At 33.2% G+C, this 20,137-nt stretch overlaps 1 protein-coding gene across 11 annotated transcripts in view; it reads left to right on the top strand.

Annotated features, from left to right (window-relative positions):
• The window catches only part of LOC105214832 (protein kinase C, brain isozyme), a 110,517-nt gene that overhangs the window by 77,357 nt on the left and 13,023 nt on the right, over positions 1-20,137 (top strand). For 7 of the 11 annotated variants that reach the window (XM_054233192.1, XM_054233188.1, XM_054233187.1 and 4 more), the window contains one exon: positions 288-402. The exons of 1 other annotated variant lie outside the window; for it this stretch is intronic. In XM_054233192.1, the coding sequence (XP_054089167.1) occupies positions 288-402 (115 nt within the window). Of the gene's footprint in view, positions 1-287; positions 403-15,956; positions 16,088-20,137 lie in introns of all 11 variants that reach the window. 3 more of the 11 variants (XM_054233193.1, XM_054233195.1, XM_054233196.1) reach the window with 2 other exon arrangements.

Below are 20,137 nucleotides of genomic sequence, written 5' to 3'. Positions count from 1 at the left end.
GGTACACAATTGAATGTGACCTTTGCGTAATTGGCTGGAAATATTTACACGGGGTCGTGAAAAATCAAAAACATTACATTAAAAAATCTAAATTTTGTTAAAAATAAAATACAAATTATAAAAATATTAATTATTTAAAAATCATTAAAATGTTTGAAATTTTTTTATAAATTTTAACAAAACATATCAACAAAAAATGGCCAAATATAATATCACATTTGAAATATGTAATCTTCTATCGCGAAAAAATTACTGCAAAATTCATCACATTGGTTTGTCCATCACAGGATTCACCACAAACAGTGCATCATTTCGAACCATTCACATTTGGCGGTCCCACATTTTGCGACCACTGCGGCTCGCTACTCTATGGCATCTATCATCAGGGTCTCAAATGCTCAGGTAAAAGCAAATTGAGTGTGCGTGTTTGAGAGAAGTATTATTTATGAGTTCTGAGACAGTGCCAAGTGAAAGTGAGAAAATTACACACACAACAACTTATTGAAAGTATATGAGAGTGAGATGTGTTTGATTAAGGAATTTTTTTAATAATTTACTTGAAAAATAAATATATTATTTTAAATATCCTATACATTTATACTTAAAACTTGAAAACTATTCATTTTATTAAAAAGCTTAAAGCTAGAAGTGTTTAATTTTTGGTGTGCCATGACGTATGAGTAAAATTTCTTCAATTTGCTCGTAACTATTCATTACTAACGATCTGCTCATGAAAAAGTTAATTTAAGGTCCAAATTACTTATATTTTTTTTAAATTTATGCAATGATTACCAAAAGATTGAAAATATATCATAGAATATTATTTTAACCTACTCATTGTCTACCAATCACTTCCGAAGTGTCCAGACAGTCCAAAAAAATTTATTTTCATTAGCCCAACTCCACTTTATATTCAACCGACACACACTCAAGTCGGTAGACACTGCGCCCTCAGTATGCAATTTAATTTAAATATTCTCTTTTTTGTTGCGCAAAAAGCAGAGATTGTGCGTAAAATGCTGTCACATATAAATATATTGCTGCATACTACCTCATATATCATTACTTACCCTCTTGTGTATCCGAATGCGCGCTTAAGCGGCATTAAGACACTTCTTGCAATTTTTACTGATTCGATTTGCACTTCGTTGCCTCCGCATGGCTTTTACTTAATACGCAATATGAAAAATCAAGACCATGTGTTGACCGTTTTTAATGAATATTGTTGGAGGGACTTTGACTTTCAAGTATGTGTGGGATTAATAATTTAACCAGGCTAAGTCATACACAATATCAAAAAGAACAGCTCGGATTATCGATTCTGTATTGTTATCGCTAGACCTAGAAGAGACCGAATTAATTGAAAGGCAAGTGTCTCAAAATCACAAATTGTAATAAAATAATTGTATCCATCTAGAAATTGAAATCAAAAAGCTAGTCGATATTTCATCAACAAAGTTAAGATTTCGAATGGAATGTGGACGATTTCTTGAACTTATTGAGACATTTTAAGCTCTTATAAACCAAATAATTGGTTCTTAATGCATAAAAACTGTAGATTTAATTGCCAAAAGTAATTTATAGAAACCATAATACTTGAAATTCAACCGATTTGATATAAATATAAGCATTGAAGATTCCTATTCGTATTCTGAAAAAAATCAAAACCGCCAAAAATCCTGAATGGAAATACATAAATAACATATAAATTACTTATTTGATACACAGAAATTTAGACAAATTTAGTCTCCTTCAACATTTTATAGACCAACGTGTCTATGGGAAAAAATAATAAATGTACTTATACCAATATATTTCCATCTCTGAACGAAATAAAGTGATATATTCGGAGTTGCAGCTTTTTACCACAATGTGTGTACTAGTGAAATCAAAGTACTTAGAGCTAACGTGATGAACAGTGCAAACAAAGCATATTTTATTTAAATTTTTTTCCTCAAAATATATGTTCATTTTTTTTCAAAAAACATATAGACAATTAAAAAATACTCAAAAATATCTAAGTCTCATATTAACCATAAAATTTATCATTTTATTGTCTTCTCTATGTCACTTCTTCTGTATAAAATCCCTTAACTCAACACTTGTGTAAACAAAAGCAATAACAGAGGCAGATAAGGCTATAAACGCTGCGAACAATAAAAGGCATAAAATCATTTGTTGCGCCAATTGTCATGCGACAAAAACAAAAGTGGAAAATAGGCATGAGATTATTTGCATATGTGCCGCACACTTTTGCCTCAATCTTGAATGTTTCTAGACACACATACGCACACACAATAAATACATATATATTGTTAATCGACATGTACCTGAGCTATCGAGCTACAACGACTCGAAATGACGCTGGTCGAGTGAATAGCATATAAAGATACATATGTATATGTATGTATGTATGCATGTAACACACATGTAAATAGCAACAGTCGCGCTTGCAGCAAATGCATATCAACACATACATATGCAGATACAGTGCATCCACAGTTAATTAAAGGCAAATGTATGCGTACACAAACGTTACAAAAGCAACAACAACAACAGAATAAACTGCATACGTATGTATGCACTTGTCCACAGATGCATTTACATATTGGTCGTTACAAAGCGTTGCGGTGCTTTACTTACTCTCTCTCTCTCTCTCTGGCTTAAATATGTTTAATGGCTATTTTTGTTTTTTGTTGTTGCAATTCTCTTTCCTGTACTTTATTTTTTTGCTTGCATATATAATGTGAGTTTAATTGTGGCAACGCAGCCGAATGTCTGTATAATTAATTAAGTGTATTCAATGAAAATAAAGTATTTAAATAGGCTAATTTATATAATTTTTACACTCAATGAGTTAATAATGTTATAGTTATAGTTATAGTGTTATAGATTATTACAATTTCTTTAGACCTCAAATTAATGTACATGGTCGTAGTTTTCAAACAAATTTGGCTACTTTTTTTAGCTAAGTGGCATCTTTGTCCAATCAATCGATTCTAAATATTAGCATTTCTAATTAAATTGCCTTTCTTTCAGAAGAGTGATGTTACTTCTTCTCACAAGTTGATTTTTTCGAATAGATAATATAATAACACAATTTAATTAAATCACTTTTCCACTTGTAGCTACTAGAAAAATCCAGTGAAGGCAAAATTTTCATATAAATTTCTCTTAATTCCGATAGCACCTTACCGAGGTTACTAAATTTGCCAGTTGAGATCTTACTGAGTTCAATTCGTGTCTGCACTGCTTCGAGAATACGTTGTGAAACCCTATAAAAATACTTAGACATTATATGTATTACTATAAACTCATCACGGTCCTACATTAGTTTCATTGAAGCCACGTTCAATTAAAGCTCTCCTGTCCGTGTGGGTGAATAATAATATATCCAGAACTATTACAAAATTATTTATTGACAATAGAACTTATTCACCCTACTTATATTAACTTTTTACCAACTACTCGACCAGAGAGCTTTCAGATTTTTTTTTGATAATATAACCTTTCAACCTTTTTTCCTTATACCTGAGACAGACATGTATTATATATTGTAGTATGTTTGAAAGCAAATGGTGTTCCGTACTACTAGAGTTCTAGAAACTATTGAAATTTTGTGGTATTGTGAAATGTACTACAATGGATTGCATTCAATACACCGAAAGCTTTAAGCTCTTCTGCCACAATCATATGTTTCTGACATTTTGGCATACAGAAAATAAATTAAATTCACAATAAATTGAAATGAAAAAAAAAATTTGAAAAAATTATGTGAAAAATATGTAATATGTATGTAATAATATGTAATATGTAATAATTATAAAGGAAAATAATTTTTTAAGATTGCTTGGAGTTGTAACTAAGTCAGGATCAATTTTCCTGCCTGTTATTCATAATTATATTTTGCTTGAATTTATTTGCATCAGCTGATGGATGTAAACATAGTACAATACTTTATGTGTGTTACTATGCTGGTATATGGTTTCTTGAGCTTTTGTTGTAGTACATATCGTAGTACAGAAACCATATGTCTGTCTTAGGCATTAATCATTTTCACCAACTTTCAAACAACAAATAAACTTTCAAAACTGAACACGTAAATTATGAATAAATTTTAAAATCCCGCTAGATGGCTGACAATTCAATATATCAAAAGTTTATACCAAACAACACTTTATCATATTTATTCAGCTATATGTAAACATACTAGCTCGAATTCGGCTAAAAATTGCCTATTTGTTCAAAATATCTAATCAAGAAATACAATTTTGAAACACTTTCCTAACAGCTCCATCTAGGAGTTAAGCTCTGGAAGCTTGGTTAAGCTTCTGAAGGAGGCTAAAGCGAGAATTAGTGATTATTTTGTGTATGCAATTTATAGTAAAAAAAAGTATAATTTATAAAATATTTTAACCATGGCGACAACAGTTGAAAGGAAACCTAAATTTCAAATAAGTTTCGCACAGTGCCATCTGCCATTGAAGCTCCTATAGCACGGTTAACCATATGGACGAGGTGTGGAAAGAAATAACTGATCATTTCAAATATGAATTTTGTTGATAATTCAACAAAAAATATCTTTTTAAATATTTATAAAATTTTAGAACTTAATTTTTTACTTAAAAGGCCAATAAATTACTTCAAGTATATAATTACTTACTACCTATATTAGTACTAGTTAGAGAATTAATTCTAAATCCTTTCTATACGACTGTCACATTTTTCATATTCAAATTGGATTCATTTGCAGCTTTTGCTCAGCTGTGCTCCTAATACCAATTTACCTAAAGCTTGGTAATAGTACTATAACTTGTTGCTTTAACGAAATTAAGCCTCCCACACATTTAAGAACCACTTAAAAACTCACTCCACAGAACATCATGTGTGTCATAACCGTTAAAATCGAATTTCCTCATATAAACACTACCAAGTAGCGCCTGGTACAAAACTACACACACACAAAATTCTTTCTGCATAACGAAATTGATAATAAATATTTTCACAGTAGCTTCAACACACAAAAAAAGGTAAAAAAAAACACTTTACGCTCAACTCAATTTGTGCGCAGCCTAAATGTATGCTACATTTTTATCATTTTTGTTTTTTTTTTTTTTTCTTTTTTGTATAATCTGCCACTGTCAGCCGTAGACTTCCTGCCAAGGAAGTTAAATTCTTAACGCGTGTGTTAAGAGCTTATATGCTGATGTGGCCATTTTCAATGTTAATTGCCATGCCATAAATTTATGTCATATACAAAAACAAAGCAAGTGTGCCATTGGCAAATATGACAGGTACACACATATACATGTATAAAATCTAACATATGCAACGTGCGTTTGAGTTCGCTTTGGCTATGTGTGAGTGCGCGTACACGTGTCAGCAGTTTTTTGCCAGGCTTTATTGGCAATTTATATATGATATGTATTAGAGTATGAGGCCAAACAAACCAGCCAAGCACTTAGGCAGTCGGCACATCACTTGAAAATACTGAAGTGCCATATATAAGATATAGTATATACTATATATAAATATATGCAAATAACTACAAAAAAGTGAACTTAGTATAAATCCTTTTGTGTTCTCACCTCACTACATTTACTGCAAATTCCGCCTTATTGTTATTGTTGTTGTTCGTGTGACACTTGCGACTTTTATGATTGACGAGATATGCATCTATTGCTTGGTGATTTGCGCTGTTGCTTGACATGTAATGCGTACCTACACTTACATACATATACAAAAGCTACACGTACGTCCCCTACCCTTTCAGTTGCAACCCTTTTTTTCGACTATCACTTTTCGTGTCTTCGCTCAATTTGACTGCGCTAACGGTATTTCTGACTTTCAGCAACTCTCATGCATATTAATGCGCTTGAATTTACTATATACAAGTATATGAAATTATTTGTTTTTGCTGCTGGGCGCAGGCAATCAATTGGCGTTGGCAATTTGCGCAATTTGTTTATTTTTCAACAAGAAAAAAGTTGTTGGCATGTGGCACATTCGAATGGTGAGTAGTTGAGAACACGTTAAGTTAGATAAATATTGGTTATGTAGTAAGCAAGTGGAGGTATTTTTGAGTTTTAAATTTATAACAACTTAATGATTTCTATAATATGTTATTAATAATTTAATACTTAACTAGTATACTGATTTTAGTTAATATACTCAAAGGGTATAAAGAGAACTGTCCACTTCCCTATCGTTAGACTAACAAGTTAGCTCCCATTACTTGCAAAAATAAAATAAAATCGAGTTCACTATCAGGAACATCACAGAAAGCCGGGATCTAATGAATCCGGTTTAACCAACGTTTCTCTTCATTGAGATCAAATTATTTATATTATTAATATTTATAAATAAAAATATATCCGATAGATGGCGCTGCTGTCGAAATTTCTCTCAAATTGTATTTATCATAAGTTCATATGTTTTAGAAATATGAATTGTATAAAGGTTGTAATATTTCTTACTGACGAGTGGTTTAAATTATGGCAAATTTAATAACTTTAAATCGACAAGTTTACCTTTTCAATAACTTGCATTTCTATAGCATCATATAAGTGTTGCACTAAATATCTTCAGTTCAGTTTTTAATGTTATAGAATTGATAAGTATGATTTTGCTATATAAATGAAATGTCCACTATTTGTCAATGACAGTCAGTGAATTGGACGTAATGAAAACCGTACATAATATAGAAACTATTTCAATGAAAAATTAAATATTGAGTGATTCAAAATTAAAAAAAAAAACATTTTTGATAGGAATTTGACTACAATAATGCCAACAGTTGACAAGACTGCAGCAAATATGTAAAGCCTTATTTTTAATTTTTCATATAGGGTATTAGATATTGGTTGTAGATTCCGAAAAATAATTACAAACTTGTAAATATTTTTTATTTAAACTAAACTACGTCAGTATTCTGACCACTACCTACATATTTGAAAAACGTTCACAAATACTTAACATACAACTTTAAGAATTTCCATATCCAGTAGAAAAATTTACTAAATTAAAATTCACAGATGGCAATTGATTACGATAATCATCCATGTGTTTAGCACTTATTGTGTATAATAACTAACTAAAGTCAAACACAATAAGACTAATTTGAACGAAAAATAGAAAAAGAAAACATTGAATAAATAGCAAGAAATGTCATGAAAAACAGTGCAGCCAACAAAACACACATCAAATATTTATGAATACAAATTTCGCTGTTAAACGCCATTATAATGTTTCTTATAACAATTTAACACATATTATTTGTTTTCTCTGTATGTGTGTGATGAGAAAATACATAGCAAAAGAAAACTAAAACTAGTAAAATGACAGTTGAAGAGACATACAAACGTCGCATGATAGGCATAAACATTTCAATTTTTTTTGCATATAGAAAACTATGCAGCAACAAAACTACATTAAAGCAACAATTTTAGTTGGTAGGCGGCCAGAGGTCCAGCAAAAACTAGTTTACTCATGAGCACGGCCTAAAAACTTACAAATAACTGTCGCGCCAACTGGCTAACGGTCTGTCTATTTTGCGCTTATTTTTACTTCAGGCGCTTTCCATGATATTTTTATGAAACCTCCCCCCAGTGGAGTGCCCTTTATTTAGCGCAATTCACATGTTGTTTTTTTATATGAGCTCGCCATGGCGTATGAATAATCAAGGAAGACGAAGTTGTTAAACCCGCTGACTGTGTTGTTGACAAATGAACATATCAAAATTGCTTTGGCTAATGGCTGTAAATTGAGTTGATAGTCTAAATAGAGGCATTTAATTGCAGGAAGTTAAAGTTGAAATGAAGTAGTAAGTTGAAAAAAAGTATATATAATTGTTATACTCTCGCAACAAAGTTGCTAGAGAGTATTATAGTTTTGTTCACATAACGGTTGTTTGTAACACCTAAAACTAAACGAGTTAGATATAGGGTTATATATACCAAAGTGATCAATGTGAAGAGCGTAGTTCAAATCCGAATGTCTGTCTGTCCGTCCGTCCGTCCGTCTGTGCAAGCTGTAACTTGAGTAAAAATTCAGATATCTTGATGGAACTTGGCACACTTATTTCTTGGCACCGTAGGAAGGTTGCTTTCGAAAATGAGCAAAATCGGACCACTGCCACGGCCACAAAATGGCGAAGACACATAAAGTGCCATAACTAAGCCATAAATAAAGCTATGGAAATAAAATTTGGTATAAAGGATAGCACTATGAAGGGGCATATTTGGATGTAATTTTTTTGGAGAGGTGCGCGTGGCCCCGCCCCCAAATAGGTTTTTTGTACATATCTCAAAAACCAATAGAACTAAATAAACCAAACTTTCTGCAGTCATTTTTTGAGCCACTTCTTAATACAGTCCAAAAATGAAAGAAATCGGATTATAACCACGCCCACCTCCCATACAAAGGTTAGGTTGAAAATTACTAAAAGTGGGTTAACTCACTAACGAAAAACGTCAGAAACACTAAATTTCACATATAAAATAACATCTTTTTACAAAATGGAAAATGGGCGTGTCGTCGCCCACTTATGGGTCAAAAACCATATCTCAGGAACTACTCGACCGATTTCAATGAAACTTGGTTTACATTACAATATATAAAGTAAGCACTAGTGAAGATAACGATGCAGAACTTTGCACAAATACTACGTTTATAGTGTGGCAGCCCCATTCTAAAAATCGCCGAAATCGGACCATAGGTTTCGAACACGAGGACCTCGGTGCTTCTAACCTATTACTATGGTTTCCAACTTTCAATGGACTTTATACAATATATATGACGAATATACTGTACTCTATAAATAAATAGACTCTCGTCTACCTTTATATCCATTCATTTGAATTGACGAGCGTAATTACCTTTCACAACTACTCGCATTCGCAGAAAGCAAAAGTTCAAAAGTGAAACTTCACCAACGAGAGACGCACCAATTTTATCTCAACCTTAGCAATTTCCACGAAGTTCGTCATCAATTTAAATAGATCTTGAACTTGGCTGTGATTGACAGCAGGCGGCGCCTTCTGTGCTATTAACTTAACTGACGAAGAAGCTGCTGGCTGACAGTGAAGTCCTATAGAATTTTTCAATTAGGTGCAGCAAAGATAATAAAAACTAAAGAAATTGAATTAAAGCTGTGTTGAAAATATTGTAATCAATTGATAAGCTCTGAACGGTTATTTAAATAAAGTTGAAAAAGTCAAAATTTTCTTGGAAGCTTTGTAGTGCTACTTATTTCACTCACTTTAATGAATTTTTTTGATTCGGAGAAAAGTTATTTGGAAATGAATATTTGAATTGAAAGTATTGATATGGAAATACGGAAACTTATTTGAAAATGATTCTTACAAACATTCAATAAAATGTGTTCGTAATTGAAAATGCCAAGAAACGACTTTTCACAGTAAGTTGTGAGGAAAGTACGGGATAAGGTCACAGTCTCGTTGAATGAAAGAAGTGGGATAATAAAGCAGCTATTATAACAAAGTAGCCCACTAGAGGAGATACATTTCTCAATAGAAGATTTGGCAACAATCTTCCGATGTCCTATCATTATTTGAACAGTGGAAATGGCAAAAGAGTACCCATAGAGAAGCTCCGGTGTTCAAAAAGCGAAGAAGGAAACACATTTATCAAAATCTGGATGTGGTTTACGGTTTTTCAATGCTTTGGAAATCTCTGTACTATGGATCGACTAGTTAATTTGTCTCCCAAACGGAAATAAATAATTTTGACAGATATTGAAATAGGATCTTCGAGTCCAAGCGGAACTGGATATCGTCCTATCCAGCCCTTACCAGTGCCTTCAATCTTCGCTAGTGACCGAAGTCCAAGTTTTTTAATGTTTCTGAAGACTCCGATAGCATTTACCATCATTAAAAGCTGATCAATGTATGTCATTAGTCATTGTTTTGCACAGTTAGACTCGAATATCAGCGTTACTTCTAACTAAATGAAATATTTATTTTGTTTTATTTCACTCCTCTACAATCTGTAGACAACCTCGTGCATCTATTATAAAACACAGACCAATCAGTGAACCATTATCAAAAGACTGATGCTTTCCTCTGACCCTTGATTATCTAACTCCTCGTCAAATTCCAATGAAATGTAATATTTTTGGCTTAAAAGTCGATCTTATTTCGGAAATTAATACAAGTTCTAGGCATCTCAGAAATCTGAGTTCATTCACTCTTATATTGCGCTCCTTCTGTCACAGAGTCGATGAACTATTAAGGATGGAGAATAATATAGAACAACAAGATAAAAGAAGAATTCCAAGAAAAAAGTTTTAATGTGAAAAATAACTTCAGAAATACAACAATGCGAAGATCATTACAGCAACAAAGGAAAAAAATAACTTCAAAAGACAGCAACATAAGGTTGAAAAATTATACAAAATTAATATTGAGTAAGTCCATAAAATACGAAGCGAGCACACATGTAGCACGACAAAACTTTTCTAATTCCTGCAGAAAGTTAAAGCGAATCAAAAGCGAAAGAACATATTCACATACAAATCAACTTGCAACAAACTGAAGAAACAAAGCAACAGTGAAATCGCTCAATTAAATGCCAAGTCCCCTTTGGGACTAAAGCAGTAGTCCGTAGCCGCTATGAAAATACAAAATACTAGCAACAAGTATACTCGTATACATAAAATACAATCAATAAAAACTTTCCACATAACTTCCCGAAAACCAACTACAAGTGCAAACAAAATGACGCCACTCAACTCAGCTCAACATGCAGCACATGAAATTTGTGCCCCACTCAAAATCCAAAGACTGGTGGCAACGCTGGGCATTAGCGGCAACAACGTCCCACTGCTGGCAGTCGAGTAGCTTCCGGTTGATGCAACAGCGCACCAGTGGCACAATACGAAACAATGTATTACAGTTAATCGAGCCGACAACAGGAAGTGGGCGGAAAGAGATACCTCGGCTACAGGCTTTTAAATATACATATGAGGGTGTATGTATGCGCTTTGCTAAATCTGTCAGCTTGCTACTCTTCGGCCATTTTTCAAAAGTCAAGGCTTGAGGCGAATTTATGTGGGGAGAGTTTGGCGCAGCTGTGCATACAAGGCGTTGGAGAAAATGCGGTTAAGGAAGGTGAATTGGATTGCAGAATTTTTTACTAGCATTTTTCTTCTCTGGAGTTAAATTTCAACATTTTGAGACTATGTATAAAAGTAACTTAGGTAAAGGGTGGGCGAGACTTGATTGGATTTCACCTCTGAAACTGTCGCTGTAGTTCACTAGAGAGATCCAATCCAGTTCGATCACTAAAAACCGAACTAGGAACTTCCAAGAGATCTTTCCACAAGTTGCCGTTCGGGTTGTTCATAAGAAAAACTTGTAAAGACTTCTTGGAGATTGTTCAATAATTTTTCTTCTCGCTTACCCCAATCTTTAAGATACCCACACTTTAATCACTTTAATTCAGTCACACCTTGGTGTACCTTAGAACTCTACAAGATTTTCCGCGACGGATAAAGTACCCCGAAGGCACGTTTAGCTCTAGATTATATATCTCAACAATAAATACCGGGGAAATCCTTTTCCAGATCAAAGAAAATCCAATGGATAGGGTCTAAGTATAGTATTCATGCTCTACGAGATTTATGGAATTTTTAGCGGGAGTTGTTGGTGTTACAATAAACAGATCATCTAGTATGTTTGAAGAACTCCGCGAACTGACAGTTTTTGGCTGCATTATAAATAGTTTCTATTTCTGATTTGTAAAACGAGGCGTCTTGAGAATTGTCTATCGAGGTTGAGGTCTTAGCCCTAAGGGTCCTTAGCCATGTTGAAGAAATATGTAATCACTAAAAAAATCTTACTTATTTTAGTCCGAATTTAGTTGGTGAGCAGACTCTGTAATCCGTAGAACGATAAATATGGAGAATTTGTTTCCTCACATCTTCTTCCCAAAACAAAATTATAAGAACTAACAAAACATAATCCAAAATAAATTTGCACCGGAGATAATTCCTGTAAAACAACTGACATACATTCAGCAATGAAAAAATTATTGATTATTTTTTCTATCTATCTATGCTCCAGCGCACATTTATACTACAAAATACTTGAATACATACTGTAGAATAAGCTGCAATGCCGGCTTGTACTCGGTTAAAAATTCAGCACCCATTCATAAATATTTTCAATGGCACCTAATATGCCAAACAACCACTTAAAATAATACGCACAAAAGCAGTAACATGTTTGCGACAAAAACTTTTAGATTTAGTTTGCCTTTCGCCTTCTCCTACGCCTTCGACTTTGCCTTGACGACGAGGACATTTGCGCCGCTGAAGATTAGTAGGCAATGAGCGCTCATTGTAGTTTTTCTATGGACCCAAAATGGACACACAAAACCGCCGTGTGGCAATGTCAATGCCAATGAGGTCAAAGGACAGGCAGCGCCTGATTGTGTGATATATGTATGTGTAGATAGACATAATGGAAGGATATAAGAAAATTATTCGTTAGTATATGTAGGTGATATATATTTATATTAACGCCGTGTGTATGGCATCTTTCAAGCATCGCAAACTATTTTTTGTTCCCTTCTTTTGTGCCACATTCTCTGACTGTCATTTAAGAGTTAGGCAACCGAGACATCAGCAGTTTGTCCTTAATAACCTTTTTATGATTCACATTTGTTTAAGCATATGTTTAGATGTGTAAATGTATGTGCATAAAATTAAATTCTTTGCTCTACATGTGTTTGCTGCTATTTATTTGGTTCGTTTTATTTTTGTTCGTTTATTTCGCTGTATTCCACAAATGTGAAAATATTTGACAAACTTATGTCATTATTCTTTGTCACATTATTTGTGGCGGACAGTTTTTTAGACGAATAAACGGTTGGGTGATGTATTTTTAAGAAAAAAAATCTTTGAAATATATAAATAAGTTAATTTTTTTAATATTTTTTAGACGTCATTTAAGGCGTTTCACTACACCTCAAGGAAGGAATATTATAACTGCAATAGAAAAAAATTGTATATCATTTTTAAAGGTGCATAATACGACTAGATTAATTGCTTAGCAAATTTTATGGAGTTCAGTGTTAGAACATCCTTACGAGACCTTTTCCAGAATAGGCGGTCTTTTCTGGTTAATAATGCACTAGAGATCAAAAATGTCTTTGGTGTGCAAATCACACCAGACTGTAACTTTTTATACATGGAAGGGAGCCCGAAGAATCTTTTTCATCATAATAATCCTTAAAACAGATATATTATTTCATAAAATAATTAGCAAACCGATATATTTACTTCGACAGCTAGTTTGACAACCATTCTTCTAACAACTATACCCATAAAAGGCACCCTTTAATTTTATTTTACAATTTTTTTGCTAATCTCTATATAATCATCTAATTTTAGAAATTGGAAACAATTGCGCTACTTGACAGAGTAGTGTCATAATTATGTCATTAACACTGGTAAAAATCTGAATGTCTTAATGGGGCCTGCTCCACCTTCAATATTTATCGTGATATTTGGATCGCGATCTATATTATATATTGATATATTGCGGGTAAATACTTCGCGACTGCTAGACGTTCAATGTATATTATGTCAATATTTATTTGGACGTTATCAAAAAGACCTTTGGCAGATGAGTTGCATAGCTCTGGCAAAGGTTCTCCTTTAACATTATAATTCATGTTCATTTTATTAGAATAAAGTTGATTTTAAAATTTTGGCACTGTTTTCTTTCACCAACTCGGACTTGTAAATCACAAAATATTCATATACATGCGATCCACGATCCGTGATCTGCATTTCAAAATATTTAAATATTTTTTGATATATGTAGATCGTGATCCATCAATATTGCATGCTAAACGTTCAATAAATATCGCGATACAGGAAACGACTTTCTGAATACCTATGATATCTGTTGAAATGGTTTCAGTATAATGTGTGGGTACATTAATGAGAACAACAATGAAATAAAATAATTTTCCATATTTAAAGTAAGTTGTTAGTGGAAATCTAAAATTGTCGCTTATCAATCAAGTTTGTACGAAGTTTCACCACATCATAGTCTCTAACTTTTAAATATGCATTAGATGTACATGCGATTAATTGTCAATTTAGAGTCACGGAGTTTGACAAAGTCCTAAATGCGCATTAGTTCATAATTCTATTAATTTCTTATAAAAAATGTAACATACAAAAAGCGAAAAAATATTTATAAGACAGCGTCATCTATAAGTCATATTTAAATTCGAAATTTTTGAGATATCGTTTGGCTTTTTCAGCGATTTCGGGTATACTTGTAAAACGACTGCACAGGTTCTATTTATTTTTGGAAATGGGAGAGATTCATGTAAACCTTTCAAAGAAATTAACATATTTTTCCTTAGTAAATAAATTCGTTAATTCTCACACATTTTCGTTTGGTCACTATAAAAAAAAAGATATTTGTAATATAAAAGAGGATATTTCTAAAAATTTTGGTAAAATGTTAATTGAGAAAATCAACTCAAAACTGTGGTTTGTGTAATTGGAATTGAAATTTTGAATTTAGAGAAATTTTATCAATTTCATTAAAAAATTAAAAAAATATATTGTTAAAATGTTTTTATTAAAACATATTTTTTAGTGCTATTTGTCCAGTCTTTTTCCATTAAATTATAAGCTTCCAAAGGTATATCAATCTAAGCTGCAACATCAAAAATGACTACCGGTTACTGGGGCCTATAACAATTTTTTAAACAAAACAAGAAAAACATTTTGGTCACATCTAGTATAAAAAACGTCATGTTGTACAAAACTCTTATCTACATATTCCTCTTAAATGCGGTTTTTATACAAAGCAAATTACCATACCTAGCAGCTAACTTGAATTCTATATACTACTGCGAACACCCAGGCGTATACGCAACACGACAAAAAGAACAGTTGAATTTTCACTTATCACAACAGACATTTCTCACGCATTTTTCGACATTTCTATTTCAGTATACATTTGTGTGTATGTATATATAGTTAACTGTATTTACATGCTGTAGTTATGTATGTATGTATACGTGTTTAGCTACATTTGTGTCTGCGCATTGGCATTTATTCCTCATGATATTTGTGTAACATCTGCATTTACGGGAAACGCAAGTCGATGTAGAATAATATAGAATGTTAGATAAATACATAGACACATTTACATACAAACATAGCATAGAAACAGCTGTCATGTTTTTCGAGTGAAAAACGGAAAGGTGGGAGAAAAAATACATAAAAAATATAAAAACTGATTTAAAAAATATTAAAAATAATTTCAAGAAATATAAAAAGTAGAAAAGATTAGCTAAATGCTGTTATCTTTTATGTAGAAGACCCTTAGTAAGTCTAACACAGTCTTTGAAAATATTGTAACATAAAATTTTTAACTATTTTTAGCTTAATTACTTAAGCCAAAGCTGAAACTGTAATTAAAAATGCATAAGCTTAAGCAAATATCATTAAATTTACATTGAGAAAAAGAGCTTTAAGTAGTTCAAATTAATTCACTGCATCATAGAAATAAAATATATGTGATACATACAAACATATAAATATGGCAACCACCGCCAACTAACGCTCATTAAACCCACCTTGCCACCTTCATCGACGTTTATTCTTTACTATCATTACTATCTACGCCCTTTTGCTTTCTCTCTCATATTCTAATGGTCTTCCACTATCACTTTTATGTCTTTTTCTTTCTCTTGTATCCATTATGTTCTCTTTTATCCTTTGTTTTCTACTTTTCCTTTGGTTTTTCTTTTATCCTTTGTTTTCCACTTTACTTTGATTTCTCTCTCTCTCTATCTTTATCGGTCCTTCTAAAGCACTTTCTCTTATCGCTAAGTATTTTCCGTACAAATTTAGTTTTTAACCGCAACTACTACCGCTAAGCTTTATGTTAATTTTCCATCAGTTTTCTCACCTATTCCCAGGCCCATCAGATGCCGCACAAATGGCAGCATATCTCCTTCCTGTCGCCGATGTTTTGCGATCACTGCGGCTCGCTGCTGCATGGCATCACCCATAAGGGGCTCAAGTGTCGAGGTAAAGGTGTGGCGCAGCGCCCTGTGTACAATGCCAACAACAAATACTAGCTTTAAGTAGCGCAAATGCGGGTAGCATTAGTTGCGTAGAGTTATTCTAAGCGTGAGAGTATGTATGTATGCGTGAGTGGGTAAACCAGAATTATAAAAAAGCGTGTAATGTTTTTGTCCAACAACTATTTGCTGATTAGCAATGGGTTTTAATGTTTGTTGCTACTACTTATTTTCAACTGCTTTCTTTAAGCACTTTTTTCGGTACAGTTACTACTTTTCTACTTGCCTGTTAAACTGTTTCAAGTTTCTTTTGTATTCTTTTTTTTATTATTTCTTCTTATTATGCACTCTGCTTCTTTACTCTTAATTACTTTTCACTGTTTATAATAACACTTTATTGTTTTTGTTACTATAGTACAATGTTTTTCGTTTCCGCTTCCCACTCTGTTACTACTAGCGGCTTAGTACTTTTTCTACAGCGTTTTCCAAGCTTTAATTTACACATTCTTTCTGTGTTGTGTTCATTTGCTATTAAGATTTCTTAGGACTTCGTCTCTAGAATAATTAATTACTACAACCAACAATGCCTCTAGCTTGGCCTTAGCCGTTGCTTAATGGTTTATTTTAGAATATAAGTTGTATTTTTTTCAGCACGGACACAGGTAAGAAGTCTTCGCACATTTCTGTTCATAAATAATTTGAGTAAAGTCTTAGTTTAGTAAGAAGTAAGATTCCATAATCAGCAACAAAAAAACTAATCTATAAACACTCAGAAAATTCTCGCCAGTAGAGTCGAAATATCTTCTATTATAAACCATATTTTAAACTAAACTGATTTTTGGAGAAACAATGAAGATCTATTATTAACTGGTTCTAAATATTTGAGTTCCACGATATCGTATCACTCACAATACGATCTTCTTCTTCTTGACTGGCGTAGACACCGCTTACGCGGTTATATCCGAGTCCAAAACAGCGCGCCACGCATCTCTCCTTCTGGCAGTTTGGCGCCAATTGGTTATTCCAAGCGAAGCCAGGTCTCTCTCCACCTGGTCCTTCCATCGGAGTGCAGGTCTCCCTCTTCCTCTGCTTCCACCAGCGGGTACTGCATCGAATACTTTCAGAGCTGGAGCACCTTCATCCATTCGAACAACATGTCCTAGCCAGCGTAGCCGCTGTTTTTTTATTCGCTGGACTATGTCTATGTCGTCGAATAACACATACAGCTCATCGTTCCATCGTCTGCGGTATTCGCCGTTGCCAATGTTTAAGGGACCATAAATCTTCCGCAAAACTTTTCTCTCGAAAACTCCTAGTGCCGTCTCATCGGATGTTGACATCGTCCACGCTTCTGCACCGTAAAGTAGGACGGGAATGATGAGAGACTTGTAGAGTTTGGTTTTTGTTCGTCGAGAGAGGACTTTACTTTTCAATTGCCTACTTAGTCCATAGTAGCACCTGTTGGCAAGAGTGATTCTGCGTTGGATTTCCAGGCTGACATTGTTATTGCTGTTAATGCTGGTTCCCAGGTAGACGAAATTATCTACAACTTCAAAGTTATGACTGTCAACAGTGACGTGGGAGCCAAGACGCGAATGCGCTGACTGTTTGTTTGATGACAGGAGATATTTCGTCTTGTCCTCTTTCACCACCAGACCCATACGCTTCGCTTCCTTATCCAGTCTGGAGAAAGCAGAACTAACGGCGCGGGTGTTGTTTCCAATGATATCGATATCATCGGCGTACGCCAGTAGCTGTACACTCTTATAGAAGATTGTACCTTCTCTGTTTAGCTCTGCAGCTCGTATTATTTTCTCCAGCATCAGGTCACATCAGGAAATCACACGAGAGTGAGTCACCTTGTCTGAAACCTCGTCTGGTATCGAACGGCTCGGAGAGGTCCTTCCCGATCCTGACGGAGCTTTAGGTGTTGCTCAACGTCAGCTTACACAGCCGTATTAGTTTTGCGGGGATACCAAATTCAGACATCGCGGCATAAAGGCAGCTCCTTTTCGTGCTGTCGAAAGCAGCTTTAAAGTCGACAAAGAGATGGTGTGTGTCGATCCTATTTTCACGGGTCTTCTCCAAAATTTGGCGCATGGTGAATATCTGGTCCGTTGTTGATTTTCCAGGTCTAAAGCCAAACTGATAAGGTCCAATCAGTTTGTTGACGGTGAGCTTTAGTCACAATATGATCACGTTATAGAAATCTTTTACCAATTCGATCAGTTAGATTACCAGGAAGTTGAAAAATAATTTCAATTCTAATTTGAAGTTCGAAATGAAAATGTTAAGTTTTAAAACTCTGAATGAAATTATTTTTAACTTTTTCAGAAGGCTCAATAACCTACAAGCAGCTATCTGAAATTATTTATTAGCAGCGCAATATAGTAGTTTATTTTCTTTTAATACAATACATTTTATTTCACTATAAATAAGGCAAAGAAAAACTCCCCACACCACAGTACTGGGGCGTATACGTAACATTCATGCTACTCAACTAAATATCAGATACAGCTTAGTTCATTTCTTGACAATGCAATGCTACATACTTAAATAAATAATAATCGCTAATACTTTGTAATAAAATAAATTTTATGTAGAAAATAATACAACAAAATAAAAAAATATCTAATGCATACTAAATAATATTTAATCAAAAATAAAATAATAAAAATAAAAAAAAAAAATTTCGAATAAATTTAACATATTTTCAATAAAATTAAAGATATTTGCTAAGAATTGAAATGACCACGAAGTTTATTTTTACAATAACTAATAGCTGATGCCACGGGGCGTATGATGAACATTTATTCGAAAGAGAAATATTACTTGATATTCATATACTTATTGTAACCATACCTCAAACTAACTAAAATAAAAATGGAAATGAAAGTAAAGGGTGTGTGGAAAAAAATATAAAAAAATAGTAAAATAAAAAAAATAATTATTGTATAATAATAAAAAAATTAAAAAAATTTGAAATATTTTTTATGTGAAAATAGTATAATATACATTTTAGGCAGAAAATAACCGTATATAAAAATTTTAATTTTCTTCTATTTATTTTTCTTACAACCACCCTTCAAAGTAAATAAGAAACAAATCTCACTAGACGGCATAGAAAAGCGCAACCTTCTCCATCGCGTCAGCTTACATTAATGTTTTATTTCCTTCACTGTGCTTTGAACAACCACAATTTTCGACAAATTTTGCATACAAATAACACTTAAATGCAAACAAAGAACGAAATGGCTAAGAGTATAAGCAAAAATGCCAGTATCGCTATAAAGCACTGACGAAAAAATGGCAAAAATAAAATAAAACAAGTAAGGAAAGGCTAAGTTCGGTTGTAACCGAACATTTTATACTCTCGCAATTTATTGAGGGAATTTTATTAAGATAACGCACAAATTTACCCATAAGTTCGGCATAAAGTTTAATAGAATAACGAAAATCGTCATATATAGATATGAGGACTGAGGTAATTCCTGAACCGATTTCATTCAATTTCACCAGCAAGGGACACTATATCCAATACTATATATGCGTAATAAAGCCCAACGAATTTTTGAAAAACCTATAATTAGGTATATGGGAGCTAGGAGATGTTGAAAACAATTTCCTCTGAATTACTTAAATTAGCTGAGAGATTTACCCATATTTTTGGTTAAAATTTAACCTTAGGCGCTAAGTTGCGAGAGTATAAAATGTTCGGTTACACCCGAACTTAGCCCTTTCTTACTTGTTTACAATAATATTTTTATATGTGCTTTTCACACAAAAAAAAATAAAATAAAAACAAAAAAATATAAGAAAAAGCGGCAGCAGCTGTGTAGCTGAGTATTTACTAAAATATTTGTGCGCAAATTGCGGTTGGTTGAGCAGACGAGTAATAAGCATGCGTCCATACAGTTGTAATGCGCTAAGCAAACACAAAATTTTATTCATACGTACATTTATGTGTATGTATGTGTAGGAATTCGAGGAGTAGTACACAGGGAGATAATACCTTTATTTCGTATTTGCATATATTTACTGCACAGATGCATTAATT

Source organism: Zeugodacus cucurbitae, chromosome 6 (genome assembly GCF_028554725.1).
Source record: "Zeugodacus cucurbitae isolate PBARC_wt_2022May chromosome 6, idZeuCucr1.2, whole genome shotgun sequence".
Classification (NCBI taxonomy): Eukaryota; Metazoa; Arthropoda; class Insecta; order Diptera; family Tephritidae; genus Zeugodacus; species Zeugodacus cucurbitae.
Note: the sequence above shows the minus strand (reverse complement) of the source record. Positions and strands in the feature narration are given on the sequence as shown.